Source organism: Physeter macrocephalus, chromosome 18 (genome assembly GCF_002837175.3).
Source record: "Physeter macrocephalus isolate SW-GA chromosome 18, ASM283717v5, whole genome shotgun sequence".
Lineage (NCBI taxonomy): Eukaryota > Metazoa > Chordata > Mammalia > Artiodactyla > Physeteridae > Physeter > Physeter macrocephalus.
The window spans coordinates 38,039,727-38,057,363 of NC_041231.1; the positions used below are offsets into that span (position 1 = coordinate 38,039,727).

Consider the following 17,637-nt stretch of genomic DNA (forward strand, 5'->3'; position numbering starts at 1 on the left):
TCCTCCCGGACCGGGGCACGAATCCATGTCCCCTGCATCAGCAGGCTGACTCTCAACCACTGCGCCACCAGGGAAGCCCTCCAACTCAATCTTAATTTTTATAATAAAAGGGTCAGTCTTTATGAATCTGAGCAGTGGGGTAGAGTGGTTACTTAGGAAGCTCTGGCATCATAATCCCAAATCTATCATTTGTATGATCTTGGGTAAGTTTCTTAGTCTTTCTCAGTTTCTTTCTTTCTAAATACTACCACTGCTATTATTTATTTTACTTTGACTTTCCCTTTTTACCCATGCATTACAAAGGCATTTTTCTCAAACTTATCCCACAATCTCAGCTCACAATATTGTAGCAAAGAAGGCAAATAGAGCTGTCATACTGGTAAGCCTCAGTGTCTTTATCTGTAAAGTGGGGATAATAGCAGCCTCTAGTAGGGCTGATAGTAAGGTCATATGCATTTGAGTTGCTCTTGGTTCTTATGGGCTTCTGCATCTGTGATAGCAGCCATTAAAGATTTTGAATATGCCCCTCCCCGGCAGCCTACATCAGAGCATTGATGTGACTGACTGGAAGAGATGACAACAGCAAAGTGCTGTGCTTGGCACACAGCAAGGGCTAGGAAAGCCTAGTTATTATCACTGATATTCACGGGAGGCTCTGTCTCACAGTGCCAACCTGTCTTCTGCTACTATTAAGGATACTAATCTCTACATCATTAGAAAAGTACATAGAACTCTTTCTGTATAAATAATTCTGCCCCCATGGGCTGCATTGGGTGATAGCAGAACAGAGGTGGTGATATTCTCAGCTGTAATTGCTGCCCATAACCCTTTGGGGAATTCCTCAGGTTCCTAAGGTGACAGCAGGAAGTACTTTATCAGAATAATCTCCCTCCCTTGCTTTTAGAAGGGGAAAAAAAAGAAAAGAAAAGAAAAGAAAAACTACCAAAAGAGTACAATAAAGAAGAAGAACAGATCAACATCTATTCATGTGGAGTTTGGTTCATGCTAAAACATTCTTTCCTCTCTTGCCCATTTTATAGATACAGGAACTAAGGCTCATGGAAAAGTGTTTCAGTTTGAGTCACAGAGTGAATATTTGGCAGAAACAGTGTTAGTGCTAGGCCTCTGTTACTTGCCTAAGAAAGGTGAGAGATCTGTCTCCCTAGGTAATGAGAAATTTCAGAGCTGTCCATGAAAAGTCCTGGTAGTCACAGAAATGTTAGTCCTGTGGAGACCTTAGACTTTTGCTGAGATTCCCACAAAAACAGACACAGAAACAGGGATTTGGTGCAGGTGGTTTATTTTGGAGGTGATCCCAAGAAACATGGTGAGAAAATTGAGAAGTGATACAGGGAAGTGAAAGGCAGATAAAGATGTATTAATGGGTGGTTTCCCAATGTAGTCAACCAGGGCTGCACCCTGCTGGGGACCTACTGAGAGACTCTGGAACACACCATAGTATGGTCCCACTAAGGGACTGGGGTGCTGGTTATTTATCCATCACCTCCCTCCCTCATAGATTGAGGGTTTTTCTAAGGGTATGAACTGCCCAACTCTTCCGTCTGCCCTGTTCCCTGGCAAAACCTGCCCCTGTGACCAGAGGAAGACCTCACGTAGAGAGAGGTGCAGGGGCTTGAGGTGGGAAGATAGCAGCACATCCAGGACTGCCCATTCAGTCTACAAGTGACCTCCAGGGTGGAACAAGAGAGTATGGGAGGGGCACTGACTTCCCTATAACAATTAAAAATAAAATAAAATAAGAGTACTTAATGAGTAGGTACAAAAATAGCAGCCAAACCATCCATGGTGACTACTAATTTTCTGTCTATAAATAAGGACTAAGGGAAAACGGCTTCAGCAAAGTTGTGGGGGAGAGTCTCATCAATGTCCTGTTTGGCTGCAGATGCATGGCAGGAAGGACTGATGAGCTGAATGAGTCAGAGGAGGTCAGAGCAGTTTTCAAGGCAGGACTGATGCTGCAGCAGTAGATTGTATAGATATTTGTAAATACATAGATGTCCAGAGCCTGGCCCATTTTCCCAGAGATGTCATAGTTTGACATGTGTGAACATATGGCTATGGCTCTTCTTAACTTCTTTCCAAAATGCCCCAAGCTAATAAATTCTGAGAAATAAGATAGGAACTATCATCTCAAATATTTTTCCTACTCTCCCCACATCCAATAAAGGAATGAGGAAAGCACCACCCCAACACACACACACACACACACACACACACACACACACACACACACACATACACACAAACACACACACACACACACACACACACATGCCATGTTTTGGGTTTCAGTTCCCCTCATTGACCTATTTTTCCTCTCATGGTGATTAGAGAGTGAGTTTACCATAGAATCTCCCCAGTCCACTCTTCCTTATACCCATGTCCACACCAACTTTCAAATCTTGGCTCAAGGGTCATCTGACCCATGGAGCCTTATTGATGTCACAGCCGTGAGCTAGAGGGGATTTCCCCTGCCTCCAGACACTCATGTAAACCAAGCCTTTCTCCTTGTTTTTCTTCTCGTATTGTGGTATAGTCCATCCTCTAATTCCTCATGTATTTATCTTTGCCTTGTTGCATGCATCTGGCCTGTGACCTTACCCTTCATACACTACCGTAGGACTCTGGAGTCAGAAACCTGGGTTTAAGTCCTTTTCCTCTGCTCACTAGCTGAGTGATCATGGGCTTGGTTTTCTCATCTGTAAAAGACAGCTCATAAGAATAGCTATCTCAGGATTCAGTGAATGCATTCTGCTCAGACCCTTAGCCTGGCACATAATTGTTCTAGTCTTTATGGTTGCAGGAGTTTGGTAAGTGTTGAATGAATTTCTGTGCAATGTCCACAGTAGAAGGCGTCCCTTCAGTGATTCTTAATTACTCCCATAAGGTTCCCTAATGCAGCATATTCTCCTAATAGTTTCTTCACCCTCCTGCTTCATTTTGTCCTGCAAGAGTGACCCAAGCATTGGAACCCAGACCCCACTCAATTATGATTCATTGCCGTGTGGGCCTGGTGGATGTTCAGGAAATCCCTTCCCTTTTCACTGTTCAGTTGTTGTCTGGTTTTTTCATCTTTAACTCAGAGACAAGAACTGTTGACCTTGCTCTAACTTCACAGAAACATGACCAGTAGAAGAGTTCTGGACTATTTCGGATTTCCCTGGCAGGAAAGAGGGAGAAAGAAAACCTGAGAAGAAAGTGTAATTGCTATTGTATGGTATTATCTCCATATCCCATAGCAACAAATCTTATTGTATATTTTTTATTATTTAAACCATAGTCATGAAGTTTTTATTGTTAACTTGATCCAGATGACTGATCAAAGCATAGTTCATTATTGCCACCTTGCTAAAATATTTTTAAAGGCAGTTTTAATGTTACACTTTTATAGCTACATATTGCTATTAAGCTATTGAGTCTATTACTAGTCAATCAAGGATTTTCATTTTGTTTCAAGAGCTCCTTGGATAAACTCTTCAGAAATGTCAAGAGAGATGGAGTGTATGACACCTTTTCACGGATGGTGTTCATCAGGGATTTTAGTTAATGGATACAGTTTCAGTTTTCCATGGTTGACTTTGGGTGCTAATGAAAGTATTCTAAAGATTCTTGCTCTTCCAAATGCTAGACAATAGGAAGGAAATGAACCCATAACACTCCCACACTCTTTATTCTTAATGATGTAAGTACCCAAAGACAGGGAGTATTTCAGTAGGTCCGTTTTATTCAAGAACAGAACATTTCTCAAACAAGAACAATTTGACTTTTGTAACAGCTCCGAAACTATACATTTATCCTGCTCTCTCACTCCCAAGAACAACAACAACCAAAAACAAATGCACAATAAGGAAGGTTAAACTATCACATGAAGAGTTACATATTCACCTGGCTCATCATAGATGCTAATTGTGTATTTTTTCCTTTCATGTGTTGTGAAGTGGCCTGTTCATTCCTTCGTACATTTACACATTTATTCCTCACACATTTACTTGCTACTTATATACCAGACTCTGTTCTAGGTGGTGAGTCAAAGGGTAATTCACACCTAGTGCTTCCCTCAAGAGAATTTCAACCTAGTGACAGAGAAAGCCCAGAAAGCACGTGACTACTTACCATTCATTGACATAAGTGCTATGATGGAAGCGGGTGGGGGTACGTACAGAATTCTGGGAGAGGCAGTAGAGGGGCACTTAATCCCTTCTGAGGTGGACTTACGGAAAGTGGTTCTGGAGGTGATGGTGTTGAAGCTAAGACCAGGAGAACTAATGAGTATAACCCAGGTAAAGGGGGAGAGGATAAAAGGCATGACAGGACCAGAGATCAGCCTGTCCCAGGGCAGGGAGGGGAGGATAGGCGGCCAAGAGGTGAACAGCAGTTACCTCACAAGAGCTTCATAAGCTACGGAGGAGATGGGGCTCTTTCCTGAGGGCAGTGGGGAGCCTCTGAGGACTCTAAAGCCAGGTAGTAACAGAGGTCTGATGTCACTCTTGACTATAGATTGTGTTCAATTCGAGGCAAGAGTGTAGCAGGAGAACTGTTAGGAACCTATTGCCCCAGAGAAATAAGGTGGCGCCTGGAAGAAAGAGGAAGTAGAAAATGAAATCTGATGAGATTTGTCTCAGCAGTCATGACATAATACAGTAAAACCAATATAACACAGTTAGCCAAAGGCGAACGTGTCAGGTCAGCAGTTTGGTAAACTCTGAAAAGGAAATAAAAATGGACTTCAGTGAATTACTAAATGAGGCCATGAGTTGCCAAGTGCAGAGCTGTGGAAAGCTATCTAGTTCCAACTCTATATTAGCTTTCCTGGGATTTCAGTTATGACTGCCCAGAGGATTTTCTGTCTAAGGCTTTGTGGTGGGCACCTTGTATATCTATCTGATGGCTGCAGGGATGTGAACCATCACCTGGTAAACATGTCTGGAAATATTTGAACAAATAGTATCCTTGTTCCAGTCCTTCTTAAAATTTTCTGCAGTTTTTCTTCCATCCACCTTTAGGGAATGTTATTCATGGCTTCCTATCCTTCTAGACCATTCTTGGTGTGTTAGGAAACCAATATAATTGGGTGGAGATGAGGATAGGTAGTGTAGATTGAAAAAAATTTTTTAAGAGATCCATTTCCAATTTGACAATTAAATGGGCAGGATTGGTCAAACTTTTCTACGGAAGGGAAAACTAGCAACCAGCCTGTAAGAAATCGGTCATAGTTTAGGGGACGTGCTACAAGCAAGATAAATAAAAATGGTCTAAAATATCAGGCTAAACTCTCATTTTTCATCTCCATTTCACACTGTTCTCTTCCAGCCCAGACTAATCAAAAGAAGCCTCTTCCGCTCACAATTGCTCTGTGTACATTTCCCCCAGATCTGGTATTCACATGAACAACGTGGTTTATTTATATTTCAGCACCAAATTGGAAAGATGACATCATTCATTTACAGTCTTTATCCCATGACATGCCTATTCTCCAACACCTCATTTCAGCAGACACATTTAGGACTGCATATAGCATCTTGTTTAGCTTGTACATTCTTTTATGGGATACAGTTCAAAGGTAGGGAACTTTAAGCTTGTCGCTGGTAAGAAAATAATCTCATAAAATCACAGGAGCTTTCCCAAAGGATAAGGGCATTATGATGTTTACAATAGCAGAGTTATTATTTGTTCATTTAGGCTTCATCATTCATTCTTGGGTGAGTCCCTTCCTTCTTGACCATAGCAGATCTTACAGGTCCCTTCAGACTTTCAGAATTCTATTAGAAGTAACAATTCCAGATTTATTAGTTAATGAGTTCAAAAGTATAGGCTCCTGACACTACTGGAATTTTAGGTGTAAACGCTGAATTTCACAATCTCGTGTACAAGAGATTCCCGCATAGGGGAATCTCAGCACTTGGTCGGCAACAGCTCCACTGACCTGCTCTTTCTCACAAAATGTAACTTGTCCATTGGGTCTTCTGACACTTTAAGTGGACAAGTGAAGGATGGAAATGCTATCAGCTGCCAACAGTTGCCTAAGATTTTTAAATTAGATTTTTAGGTGGCTCTTTCCCTCTACTTATATTGTTTTTATCCATACGCACGCATGTTTTTACGTACACTCTGGGGCCTTTCAAATACCATACACATTTTTTAAAAATGGAGTGAGTAAATCATGAGACATCCTCTGTCACATAGAATTGCGATGTGAGGTGTTTCCAAAACTTAACAGAACTGAAGCATTTATGAGAAAGCTATTTCTACCTGTTCGGCTGTTTGCCTTTTTTGCTAGCAACATGGCTAAGAGAAAAGCCTAGCTATTGAGAATTGCAAGACCCGGAAAATCTCCGTGTTCTATGTCAAGAAAGAGACTCTGGGGACTGAAATCTATGCCTTGATTTCCTAGCTATAAATGAAGATAGTAATAATTCCTCCCAGGAAAGTTTTGAGGTTAAGTTAGATCATACATGAAAAATACTATAAGAGTAGACTGCTAGGTCCAGAATTATTATCAGAGTATTATTTATATTACATAGTAAAATTCCAACTGGCTGGAGGCTCTGCCAGCCTCTGACTTCCAGCTCTCTTAAAGTGCTGATGGCTTGGTGTCATGAGCCACCAGTGGTATTGTTATGGCAACTCATGAGATGTCCTCAACTCTTAGTGACCTTCCATGGCTAAGGACAATCATGCAGCTCGCCTCTAGAATGGCAGCGTCCCTCAAAATTATGGCCCCTTCTTTCTTTCAGTAACTGGTTGCAACAGCATGTATAATGTTATCTACATCTACTTGGCCCTGTGTTAGATTCTGGAGAGAGGCAGATGAAAGAAACAGCCTCAAGTTTACTGACAAATGAACAGATAAATCGGTGGTTAGAGAGGGGTGGTAAGCAGGAGGCACACGTCACCTGCTCTCAAGGGTGGGGTCAGGAAAAGACCAGACACAGAAGTTAGAGGCAAAGGAAGGTGGCTGGGGGAGGTGTCACAGGCAAAGGAAACAACATGTATTAAGAAGGAGAAGTGTCTTCCAGTAAACAACAGCAATAATAATAGTAATAATAGCATGACTTTTATTTCAATCCCATTATGTGCCAGATCTGGACTGACTTGAAGTCCATCGTATCATTTGCTCCTTAGAACAACCGCAGGGAAAGGGGTACTATTACTCTCATTTCAAAGTTGAGGAAATTGGGGCACAGAAATAGTTAACTCTCAGGAGACCATGTAACCAGCAAATAGGTGCAGCAACACTTGAACCCAGACGGCCTTATCTCCAAACCCACACTTGTAGTCTCTGCATTTCCTGGCTTTCTGAGCTGGATATTTGTGTCTACCTTTTTCCAGGGTCTTTAGGCAGTTTTCTAGATTCTGTGACCCTGTTAGGTCGATTGATCATTGGTCTCTTTCTTGCCCCACATAATAAAACAATACACTTCTATGGCCCTTGGGGTTTAACTGTGACACCTAGTTGTCTCGTGTGACAAACATAACAGGGAGTAAAGCTCTTCTCCATCAACTTCGGGTTTTTTTGCTTAATTTCTTCAAAGAACAGTATCAGTTAAAATGTCCATAGAGTGCCCTTTCCCTAGAAGTCATCATGGTAATAAACCATCCCCATCAGTATTTTTGCATTTGGCAGCTTTTAAGTGGATTTCTGTGCCTTGTCTTGCAAGGCCACTGTTTGTCTGTAGTTCTCTGTCTCCATCCAGGCCTTTTCCATCTTTTCATCCAGGGCTTCCCTCTCTTGCTTGCTCTAGAGTGTAGGATGTGACCATTGACAGTATGTGATTGCAGGCTTACTCCGGATCTCTGTGATTGCTTGATAACATAAAACAAAGCACTTTAGTATGTGTCCATTTATCGCCTTTTAAATCTCGTGGGGGAAGTACACTTACGTCTCTGAATGGAGATCCAGCAACATAGATCCAGAACATAGATCCAGAACATAGCAACATAGTGGCTTCAAAACCTCTTTCGCCAAAGCTCATGGCATGGTGCGTTCTTTGTTAAGTTTCAATGTAACTAAAAATGAGAACTGTTCCTAAAAAAGGAACAAAGGGAGCCCTATAGGTGCTGTAATTGTGCCCTGAGTCTCTTTGGCTGGTCTTCTAGCTCCTGATGGAATCTTCCCTGGTTTTTGTTCTGTGCAGACCCAGAACAGAATGAAGCTGATGGCAGACAACTATGATGAGGACCACCACCACTACCACCACCACCACCATCACCACCACCACCGATCTCCTGGGAGGTCGCAACATTCCAATCACAGGCCCTCTCCTGACCAGGTCAGTTTCATTGCCGCTTACCTCCAAGACCCCTTTTACCCTTTGGATATTCTAAGATAAAATAAATAATCCTCAAGAAATAATAAACAGCATAAAGTGATACGTTCTTTGAACTGAAACTAATAGCTTTGGTATTTATTTCCATCACTCAAGGAATCTAAATGTTTTCCTTTCTCCTTCCTCTTTAAGGTTTTGTCTGTTCTTGTTTATGTTATGCATTTTCTTTCCTCCTCTCCTTTCTTCTTTCATAGATATGTAGTCTGTTGCTGGCTCAGTATCTAATGGTGGCTTACTTTGGAATGTCTCTTTCAGAGTTTTAAGAGAAAGCACTTTGTTTCCATGAGCTTGGCAATCAGAGAAGCCTTGAGTTTGGTGAGGACAGTCCTAGAAAATTCCTTAGTGATGCAAATTAAAAGTGGGGTAAAACAACATGAAAAGAAATCAGTTTTGCTTGCATTTTAGCCAGTGAAGTCAAGGGGTCCAGTTTATTTGATTTGGACCCTATCTTCTCCCTTAACTAAGTAAAGAAGTGAAGAGTTGGATTGACAAAAACACAGCCCTCCTGTGGTTTTCAACGATATTCACGTTCACCCACCACATGCAAAAACTATGTTTAGCATTAAAACTCTTGAAGGTAAATTTTGTGGAGATTATGAAATCAAATGCAAACTAGCAGGATAATATAGTCAATATTGACAGTAATTCCTCCTTTATTGTACTATGACCTTTTTTTAAAGTAGTTTAACTTATACAATAAATTTTAAGAGGAATGGGGTCATAGGTAATGGAATGGAATCATCTGGGTAAATGTGAATGCCTTTGTTCTATATTTCTAAATATGTGAGGGAAGGGTTTATTTGAATTACCTGTGTGAGGAGGGGTTTACCTGTTTGTTGGAGGAAGGGGTGCTTATTGTACTCCTAAAATTTTTTTTTCAGGTGGCTCTGTTTCCTTTTTACCTCATGTCACTCCATCCCATAGGAGAAGTTAAGTTTCCAAGTCTCCAAGGTGTTTTCCCAGTAGTACAACTCCCGGGGGCACCAATTATATAGTATACAACATAAAATATACCCCCTGGAGCTGTGCAGTGCGGTAGCTCCAATCGGAGGGCTCCCCGCCCCCAGCTTGGCCCTATCCTTGTACTGGGAAACATTTGCCCTCGGAGACCTCAACCCTGGAGAAGATGTCCACACAGGACATCTCAGTTTCTGAAGCCAAGTGCAGAAAGGCACCGGTTTATGTCATTAGCTCTCAAAAATGGTTCTCAGTTTGGAGATCAGCAAAATGGAGAGAGAGATTAATTTTATGTCATTATCTCGTATGTCTGTGGTGTGGGTCTGATTTGGTTTTATTTATTCAGTTCTCATCCCTCACAACCACCACCACCTCCCCACGCTCACCTGCCCCAGTATACCTGGCATCCTGCTAACTAATTCATTCTCACTCTTGATCCCTGCCCTTTGCTCCTTGACCTTCTGCCGTGAGGTGTAAGTGTAAGGCTTTATTGGTGCTAGAAGGCCACCCTGGAATTTCCCCCAGAGAAACAGGAACAGAGAACACTATAGGGACGGAAAGAAGGTTTGGAGGCAAATTAGGGAAGTGGTTTGCACAAGGACCTGCTGAGATAACCGTCTTGTTTCATCATGGAGACACATACACTAATGTGTCCTGCTAGAAACACGGCGCCAGTTCAAATTTACCTTCCTTGTGAGTGATATTTTTTACAAAATTAGTCTCCGGATACCTTTCCAGAGACCTTTAATTATTAGACTAGAGTACTTGCCTGTTTGGTTGACCCTCTTACGTTTGTCTACAGACACTAGAGGTTGTCATGGGGCAGAAATAATTGCTCAGGAGTGGTGCCCTCCACAGAAGAATTAGCATTCCTTGAGGAATGTCTGACTAACATACGTGGTCAGGACCTCTGGTACACATTTCTCCTTGGCACTGTTAGGAAGGTGGCGCTCACCCTCCACTTTCACTTTCTCCATCTCAGTAACTACTCTAAGCAAACCATGAACATAGAGGCAGAGAGCCTCATTCTCTTCTACAGATGAAAAATCCAGGCCCTGAGAGGAGGGGGTCCTCAACTGACTAGAGTCCTGCTGCTGGGTCTTTGCTCATTCAGCCGATACTTGGAGCACATGTTCCGCGCCGGCCACTTTGCTGGGCTTGGGGAAGAGGATGATGGGTAATACCCTTGTATTCAAGGGGTTTGCTGTCTGGTTTAGAGCAAAAGTCTGATGTCTCATTCAGTTCTGTTCAGGATCTTGTCAATCAGAACAAGACAGATAACAGGTAGTTATAACTTAATTAGGGGGCCCATGACTTAGGAACTGCAGTGGGGTTCACTGTGAAAGTGAAACACCCTTAATCAGAAGGATAGCTTTGTGGTTTTAAACTGGAGTCAGCTAGGCTGTAAAGTTCCCTTGGTTCACTTTTTCAATCAGAGGAGGAAGCTTAAGTTAGGAGCCCTGGTAGGAATAGGTTGACTCCTATGACTCCTGTGATGGAGATGGCAAGATCCCCTGGGCTGGTTGCCCTTTCTGACTAGGTATCCCAGGTCTTGGACAGTGATGCCTTTCCCTGTACGGGATTTTGAGATTCATATTCACCAACTCATCTATCAGTATGTGCATTGTTATAAATCTAAGTAAGTCCCAGATTGTAACAGTTATTGAACGGCTGGGAAGTCTTTCCCAGTTGATGGCAAAAGCTACACATAATTGTGTTAAGTATATATACTAATATGTATGGAGTGGAACTACTTCTTTGGAGAAAGTGACAGCTTTATATCAGTATGTGACAACATTAGAGTCTGAATAACAGATTGATTTGGATGAGATTTAAACTAAACTCTCTTGATGTTAATTGAACTGACTTAAAGGGGAAAGTTCTCTTCCAGGGATTCCCGATTCCCTTCCCGTGAATCTTCCAGCCCTGACCTTCCTGTGGCCATGAGGCTGACCAACTATATCTTCTAGAAGAGGGGCTACAAAATGTTGACTTTGCCTTTTTTTTTGTTTGTTTGTTTTTGTGTTTTTTTTGTTTGTTTTTTTTTTTTGACTTTGCCTTTTGAGCTTTATTAAGAGGTCAGATACATGTGAAAATGAAGAAATATAAAAACTCAGCCACTTTTCTACTTTTCCAGAGAAACTCATTTTTCCTTAGGAAATTAAATTTAAGTATTGCCAGGTACTTGCAGAGTTAGATTCTTTTTCCATTTCTTCCCTATCCCTCTCTCCTTTACTATGATTTTGCTTTCTTGGGAGAAACTGAATCCAAGGGTTATAAGTCTAGACTGGGATTTCCCAAAGTAACGTTTGGAACATTAGTCCCATGAGGAAAGTCTTGAAATAAAGATTTGGTGGGCAAAGAATTTTGGGAAAGTGCTGTGTATTATAACACGGTCTTGGAGAGTCTTGGTACAATTAACAGATCAAAGGATCTATAAAGCCATATAAGAAAGAAAGCTCTCCAATTTTATTTAACCCAGCATTTCCCAGATTTATTTGATCATGGAATCTTTTTTCTTCTTCTTCTTTTCTAGTAACTTCTGTGCTCTGAGAAATACTGTTCTCAGAGTATCAGGTGAAGAAAGAGACTACCCAGTTTAAAACAGGGCTGATCCAGTTTCCACCAGTGTTTTTCACCGGAAGGTGAAGTTTCAAGGCAAATTTTCCTTATGCTTTGCATAGCAGAAAATGAGAGTGTTCATTTCTTAGGATAACTTTTTTTCAGACTCTGACATCTGAGAATGAGTTATCCCACCAAAAAAAATCAATAGATTGGAATTAAGGGAGCCATTACAAGAATGAGGACCCAGGAAAATGAGGATAATCATAAATACATGGCTCTTCAGAGATTGAAAATGAGTGTCATAAGGGGAAGAGAATATGGGGAACATGTAAGAGAAGTCAGTGGGGTGTGGCAGTCCAGCAGCCTAGACCCCCTACCCAAGAAAGGAACAGTTAATATTTGGTGGCCTATGACCCCCAGGATAGCCACAGTCATTGAATATGTTCAAGCAGAACATTCAGAGAAACACCAGTAATGCCTTAGGAAATCCTTCAAACCAAGAAGCGGGCACAGAGGCAGACAACAGATATTTCCCATGACACAAGCTACTGGTGAGCTTTGAGAAACAATTAAGACCAAAGAATAAATAGTACATGCTGGAGACTCATTAGTGATTTTATTTTATTGAAGTTACCGAGTCTGACTGATTTTAGAAAAGCTCAGTGGAAATGCAACTTCTCCTAAATGCCCTCTGTACCTGTCATTGTCACTCTCTGTCATTTTCTTTAAGTAGCATCTTTCCTTGTCTTACCATGATGCCAAGATTTGTTACTTATTTTTCTAGGCATCATATGCTTTTTATAGTCATATTTCATTAATCTCCTTCCAGTGGCTCCCAGGTATGGACTAATAACCCCATGGATAAGAAAAGTATGGCATCAGGGTGAACACCACACTTCAGCCAACTCAAAATGCCAGGCTTATTCAGACTGCCCTTTGGCTTCCAGGACTCACACTTCTGTCCTTGCGTCTTGAGTTGGATGTTGGGTCTTTAAGGACCTGGATCTTACTGCTTTTTTGTGTGCAAAACACACCTCTGTTTGGTAAAGCATCTGCCATTCTGATTCTAATTAGTGGGGGCCTAACTGGCAAAAACGTAAACATTCTTTTTGGACTGGAAACTCCAGAATATATGGCCACTTTCCAAGCCTAGAACTTGCCTCTCCTCTCTCTCCCTCCTTCTTTGAATGGAAATTCTCACTCACAGGGGTTGGAAAGATCAAGGCATTTTGACCACCTTGAAGACTTTCAGATCCCAAGTGAAATTTAAATTTCACATTTTATTTATAGAAATCTTACTTCTAAAGGAGGGCTGCAGAGTCCAGGAGCATAGAGGCATAAGACTTATTAAATTGATTAAGGAAATTTGGGGCCGTATCTTATGTCATATTCATACTCTTGATTACATATTGCAAAGCACAGTCACACTTGTCTGGCCCACAGTAGGCACTTGATAAATGTCTGTTGAATGAGTTGTTCTCGTAGTACCTTTGGGAAATAGGGCAGATGGGAGTATCCCCATTGTACAGATAAAGACACTGGAGCTTAGAGAGGCTGTTAATTTTTCAGGGTCACACACCTGAAAATCAACAGGCCCAAGAGAAGGGCCTGCGTCTCTGAGTGCTGTACCCTGGGGGCAAACCTCCTTGGATGTCAGTATGGATATATTTATGCAACCACATGTATTAAATATGGTTGCATGGCTACAATATTGATTTCCTCTAGAATGCAAATGTGTGTTTTCCCTTTCCTGTCCAACTGTAGCAGATTTTCTCTCATTTTGATTTATTTCCCAAATTTGAATTAAAATGTCATCCCATCAGTTCTCTTCCCATTTGCCCCAGCCTTCCTCGACATTATTTCCATTCTTCTGTTTGTGACCATTCATTTCATTCTCCCCCATTTCCCCTTGCCCTTTACTCTTCTCTATTCCTGCTGTCACTGTGCCAGTGAAAATGTGGCTTCTTACAACTCTCCCACTGCCCTAGAGTCAGCAGAGTGAGATCCTCAAGGAGTAGAGAGCCTGGCACAGAGAAGGAGGGGAATTGCTCTAGGTTACAGTGGGCCCTTGGCAGTGGATTGCCAGGACCCACATTCTGTTGCTTATTCATTCATGAGCCTCTGTACACACAAGGCCTGGGACAAGTCAGGTCCCCAGAGCAGAGTAGAGGATGCTTCACTTGGCCTAGGGCTGCCATCAGATCAGCCAGGGCTATTGGAGTACTTTCAGACAGTGACCTTATTGTGGCAGAAGCTCGGTTTTCTATTTTGCATCCTCAGCTTTAGGGTGTCCACTCTGCTAATCTATTCCTAGAAATGTGATTGCCCTAATCCTAAATATTACCCACTCCACTTGGCAATTTCCAGAATCTGCCTGCAGATGTAAATAGTGATCTTTGGTCTATTCTCTGTTGCTCCTGTTTACTGTGTGGTTCCAGCATGTGTTGGCTCTCAGCTGAAACATGAGTTTGTACCACTGGACACATTTCAGAGCACTGAATGTCCACTTTCATTTTCTGCTGAAAATTCCTATAGAATTTTGCTTGAGACACATGTTATTTTCCCATAAGCCATCAAATAACTTGTTCACTCGAGAACCCAGACCCAGATTTGGCTTTCTCTTCAAACTAGTGGTCATGAGACAGATATACAGATCGTATTTTAAGATATAATGAAATTATCCCAGTGATTCTTGCCATGCTGACTGCACCTATGCTCTCTTCAAAGAGGCTGCAACGCTCGCTACGCTGGTTTTGAGATTTCTGGTCTCGAAACATGTCCCCTCTACCCTCTTCTTTCAGGCAAAAAAGCCGTAAGGTAGAGTTAGTTCTGAAAATAAAAACAAGGTTCCTGCTCTCTGTCCTTCCCACCTCTGTCCATGCTGCATACTCCTGTGCTCCCAGAGTGAATTAGTCAGTGTCCTGCAGAGCATTCGCATCGGAGGGGAACTTCCAGCCATCAGGTCCTCATGGAGGTGTGGCTGGAGGCAGGTGACATTTCCAAGCCCCATGTGTTTCTTGGCCCCAGATCTGTCTTGTAACCGCAGCCACCCCCCTGCTTTTCTCTTCTTCCTCTTCCTCTTCCTCTTCCTCCCAGGGCCTTGAATTTTATGTTTGGTTAACAGGAGTTGGTGGAGTCTCACTGTCCACCCAGAGAAGGAAGAAGTCACAGCAGTTCCTCCCTGGGCCCTGTTACTTCTCAGAAAGCCAACTCAAGGCGCTGGGATTCCCCACTTGCCCTCTTTGTGAAATGCTGGCTGGGATTCTGTGATTGATGCCCTGCTTTCCTTGCACTTTCACCAACAGATTAGCCAAAGTGCAGCCCTTTGAATTCTAACAAACAGACGAGGGGTTTAACTTGCTCCATTGCCCCCCAGAAGATGGATTCTGTATATAGAGTTGTTATTCCTAGCTTTTGCTTAGGGAAGGAAAAAAAAAAGAATTTATTTTATGTTTTGAGGTTAAATGAATGTGGGATAAATGTATACATAGTGTCCTGTGTGTATATATGTATGTATAGCTATATGTCAGACGAACTGAGGACTTTTCCACATATGGAAGAATTTCTCAAGATCATGTTTAACTAGAAATTTCTCTCCCTAACTTCCCCTGAGTGCGTGTTTGAATATACATTGTATATACATATATGTATGTGTGTGTAAATACATTTTCATGTTTCCTACATGGAAGAAAAATTAACTGCCACATATCAGAACTTACGATAGTTTCAGAACAAACAAAAAAATTTTTGTTCCCCATGACAGTAACCTAATAAGAAAAGTTACATGTCTTAGGGTTTTAATATCAGTTTCCCATCCAAGCTAGTATGTCTGAAGCTTGACTGAACAAGAGACGATAGAGGTTTTTTGCATTGCAAATCTAATTTCATGGACCACCTCTTGGAAGAAGTCTTTGGGTTTTGGCTTCAAGTAGGGATGAAGCCTTCAAATTCAAAAACCCATGAAGAAACCTCTTGTTGGGCTGATGTTTATTGGATGGGATAAGGGTTCAGAGATTTCAACTGTTCCCACTCTTGGGCCAGTCCTCTGAGGATTGGAGTCAAAGATATCCTGGAATGCATTTTGAATTAAATCTTGTGAGCCACTTGCCTCTTTTCTTTTTGTAAACAATAAATTAATTTTCAAAAATCAAAATATAATGGACCTTTACCATTGTATTAATTTTAATTATATAACATAATGATTTGATATATGGTTATATTGTGAAATGATTACCAGAATAAGTTTAGTGAACATCCTTCAGCACACATAATTGCGAATTTTTTTTCTTGTGCTCACTTGCCCCTTTTCTGATGCTCCTTTTATCACAAGTAGATTGGAAGATGCTATATTTAAAACTCAACAGATTTTTTTTTTAAGTACATGAAGTAGAAAGATAGCTCAGATGTCGTTTTTTTCTTTATCCCTCAAAGACTAACAAAAATCCCCAAAGCTACTAAAACATGAACCAGAGGAATATGTGATTTCTCACCATTGGGAACTAAAGGTGGCAGTTTATTTGTTTGCTTGTTTTTAAGAGCAGAAGCTCTGGAATGACCCTGTCATGGCTGTCTGTGAGGCCACAGGTAAGGAAGGAAATGAGGACAAGTGTCTGAACTGTTGAGGGAGGTATTTAACTGCTGCTTCCCCTACTAACAGTTACGTGCTCAGCCAACCATTACAGCCACAGGAGAGGAAGGGGGGCGGGGCTGATACAGCCCTTAGGCAGCTGGCTTTGCAGATGAGCAGGTTATTGCCAAAGCTCTTTAATCTGGGTGTGATGTTAATTCCTTACATGTAAGCACATGAGGGCACGATTTGATAAACCCTGCCAGGCAGGGTCTTCTTGTCTGGGAAAAAGGCAGAGCTGCTTAATGCATCAGGATCCTCCTCTTAGAAAAGGATTTTTCCTTAAAGGAGATTTGAGCCTATTGAAGATTTCAGTCTTACTCTATTTTGGGTAGAGTTGTTTTTCTCCCCTTTCCCTGATTCCTCTTAGTTTTAAACCTTGTTTGCAGTGTTAGGGTTTCATTAAGAGATTTGTTGCAGCATCTTTTGAGTCAGCAGGGGTTTTCAGACACAGTCTACCCTCCCCAGCTTGTAGATGTAACTCATCTTGGCAACATGGAAGCACTGATTCCTTTTCAACTTGCTGCTTTAATCCAGTCACGTTTGTCTAAGAGGCAGCTCTCCAGCTCCCCCTTTGAAAGGGGGTGGCCAACCTTGAAAGGTCTGGAAGCAGGGAAATCCATTTTCTATTGCTAAACACCGATGCCTCTCCTTTTTTCTTGAACTGATGTAATAAGGATCGTGTTGGTCTTCCACACCCCAGGCACTTGCAGCACTCAGGAGATAAGGAACCACAGAAAAGAGAATTGGAAACATTCTTTAAACATATACTGCACACACACAGATTCTGAAAACTACCTTATTTATGGAACAATAGCATTTTAAAAATTGTTTCAGCATCTATATATTAATGAACTGAATAAACGCTAGCTTTGAACAGCCCAGAGATGTTAAAATAACTAAGGATAGTTTAATACACTATCAGATCCTTTTTATATACACCCTTTTGCCTTTGGTCTTAGGGCAGTATCAAATAATTTGTTATAATAGTGACAAACTATCAAATGCTACCAACAGGGATGGTGTGCCCAGTTATATTTGTATATGTCTGTAATGTCTGCAAGGTAGTTTAATTTACATTCTCCAGTTTAATTCACACAGCAACCCTATGAAGTGTCAGGGTCTTCTGATCCCATTTTC

General features: G+C 41.5%; 1 protein-coding gene across 3 annotated transcripts in view; it reads left to right on the forward strand.

The window, feature by feature from the left end:
* The window catches only part of ERC2 (ELKS/RAB6-interacting/CAST family member 2), a 991,464-nt gene that overhangs the window by 783,867 nt on the left and 189,960 nt on the right, over window positions 1-17,637 (forward strand). For all 3 annotated transcript variants that reach the window (XR_008615821.1, XM_024123747.2, XM_024123746.2), the window contains exon 15: window positions 8,157-8,291. Coding sequence is in view for 2 of the 3 variants with exons in the window: in XM_024123747.2 (XP_023979515.1) it covers window positions 8,157-8,291 (135 nt within the window). In the remaining variant the exon portion in view is untranslated. The remainder of the gene's footprint in view (window positions 1-8,156; window positions 8,292-17,637) is intronic.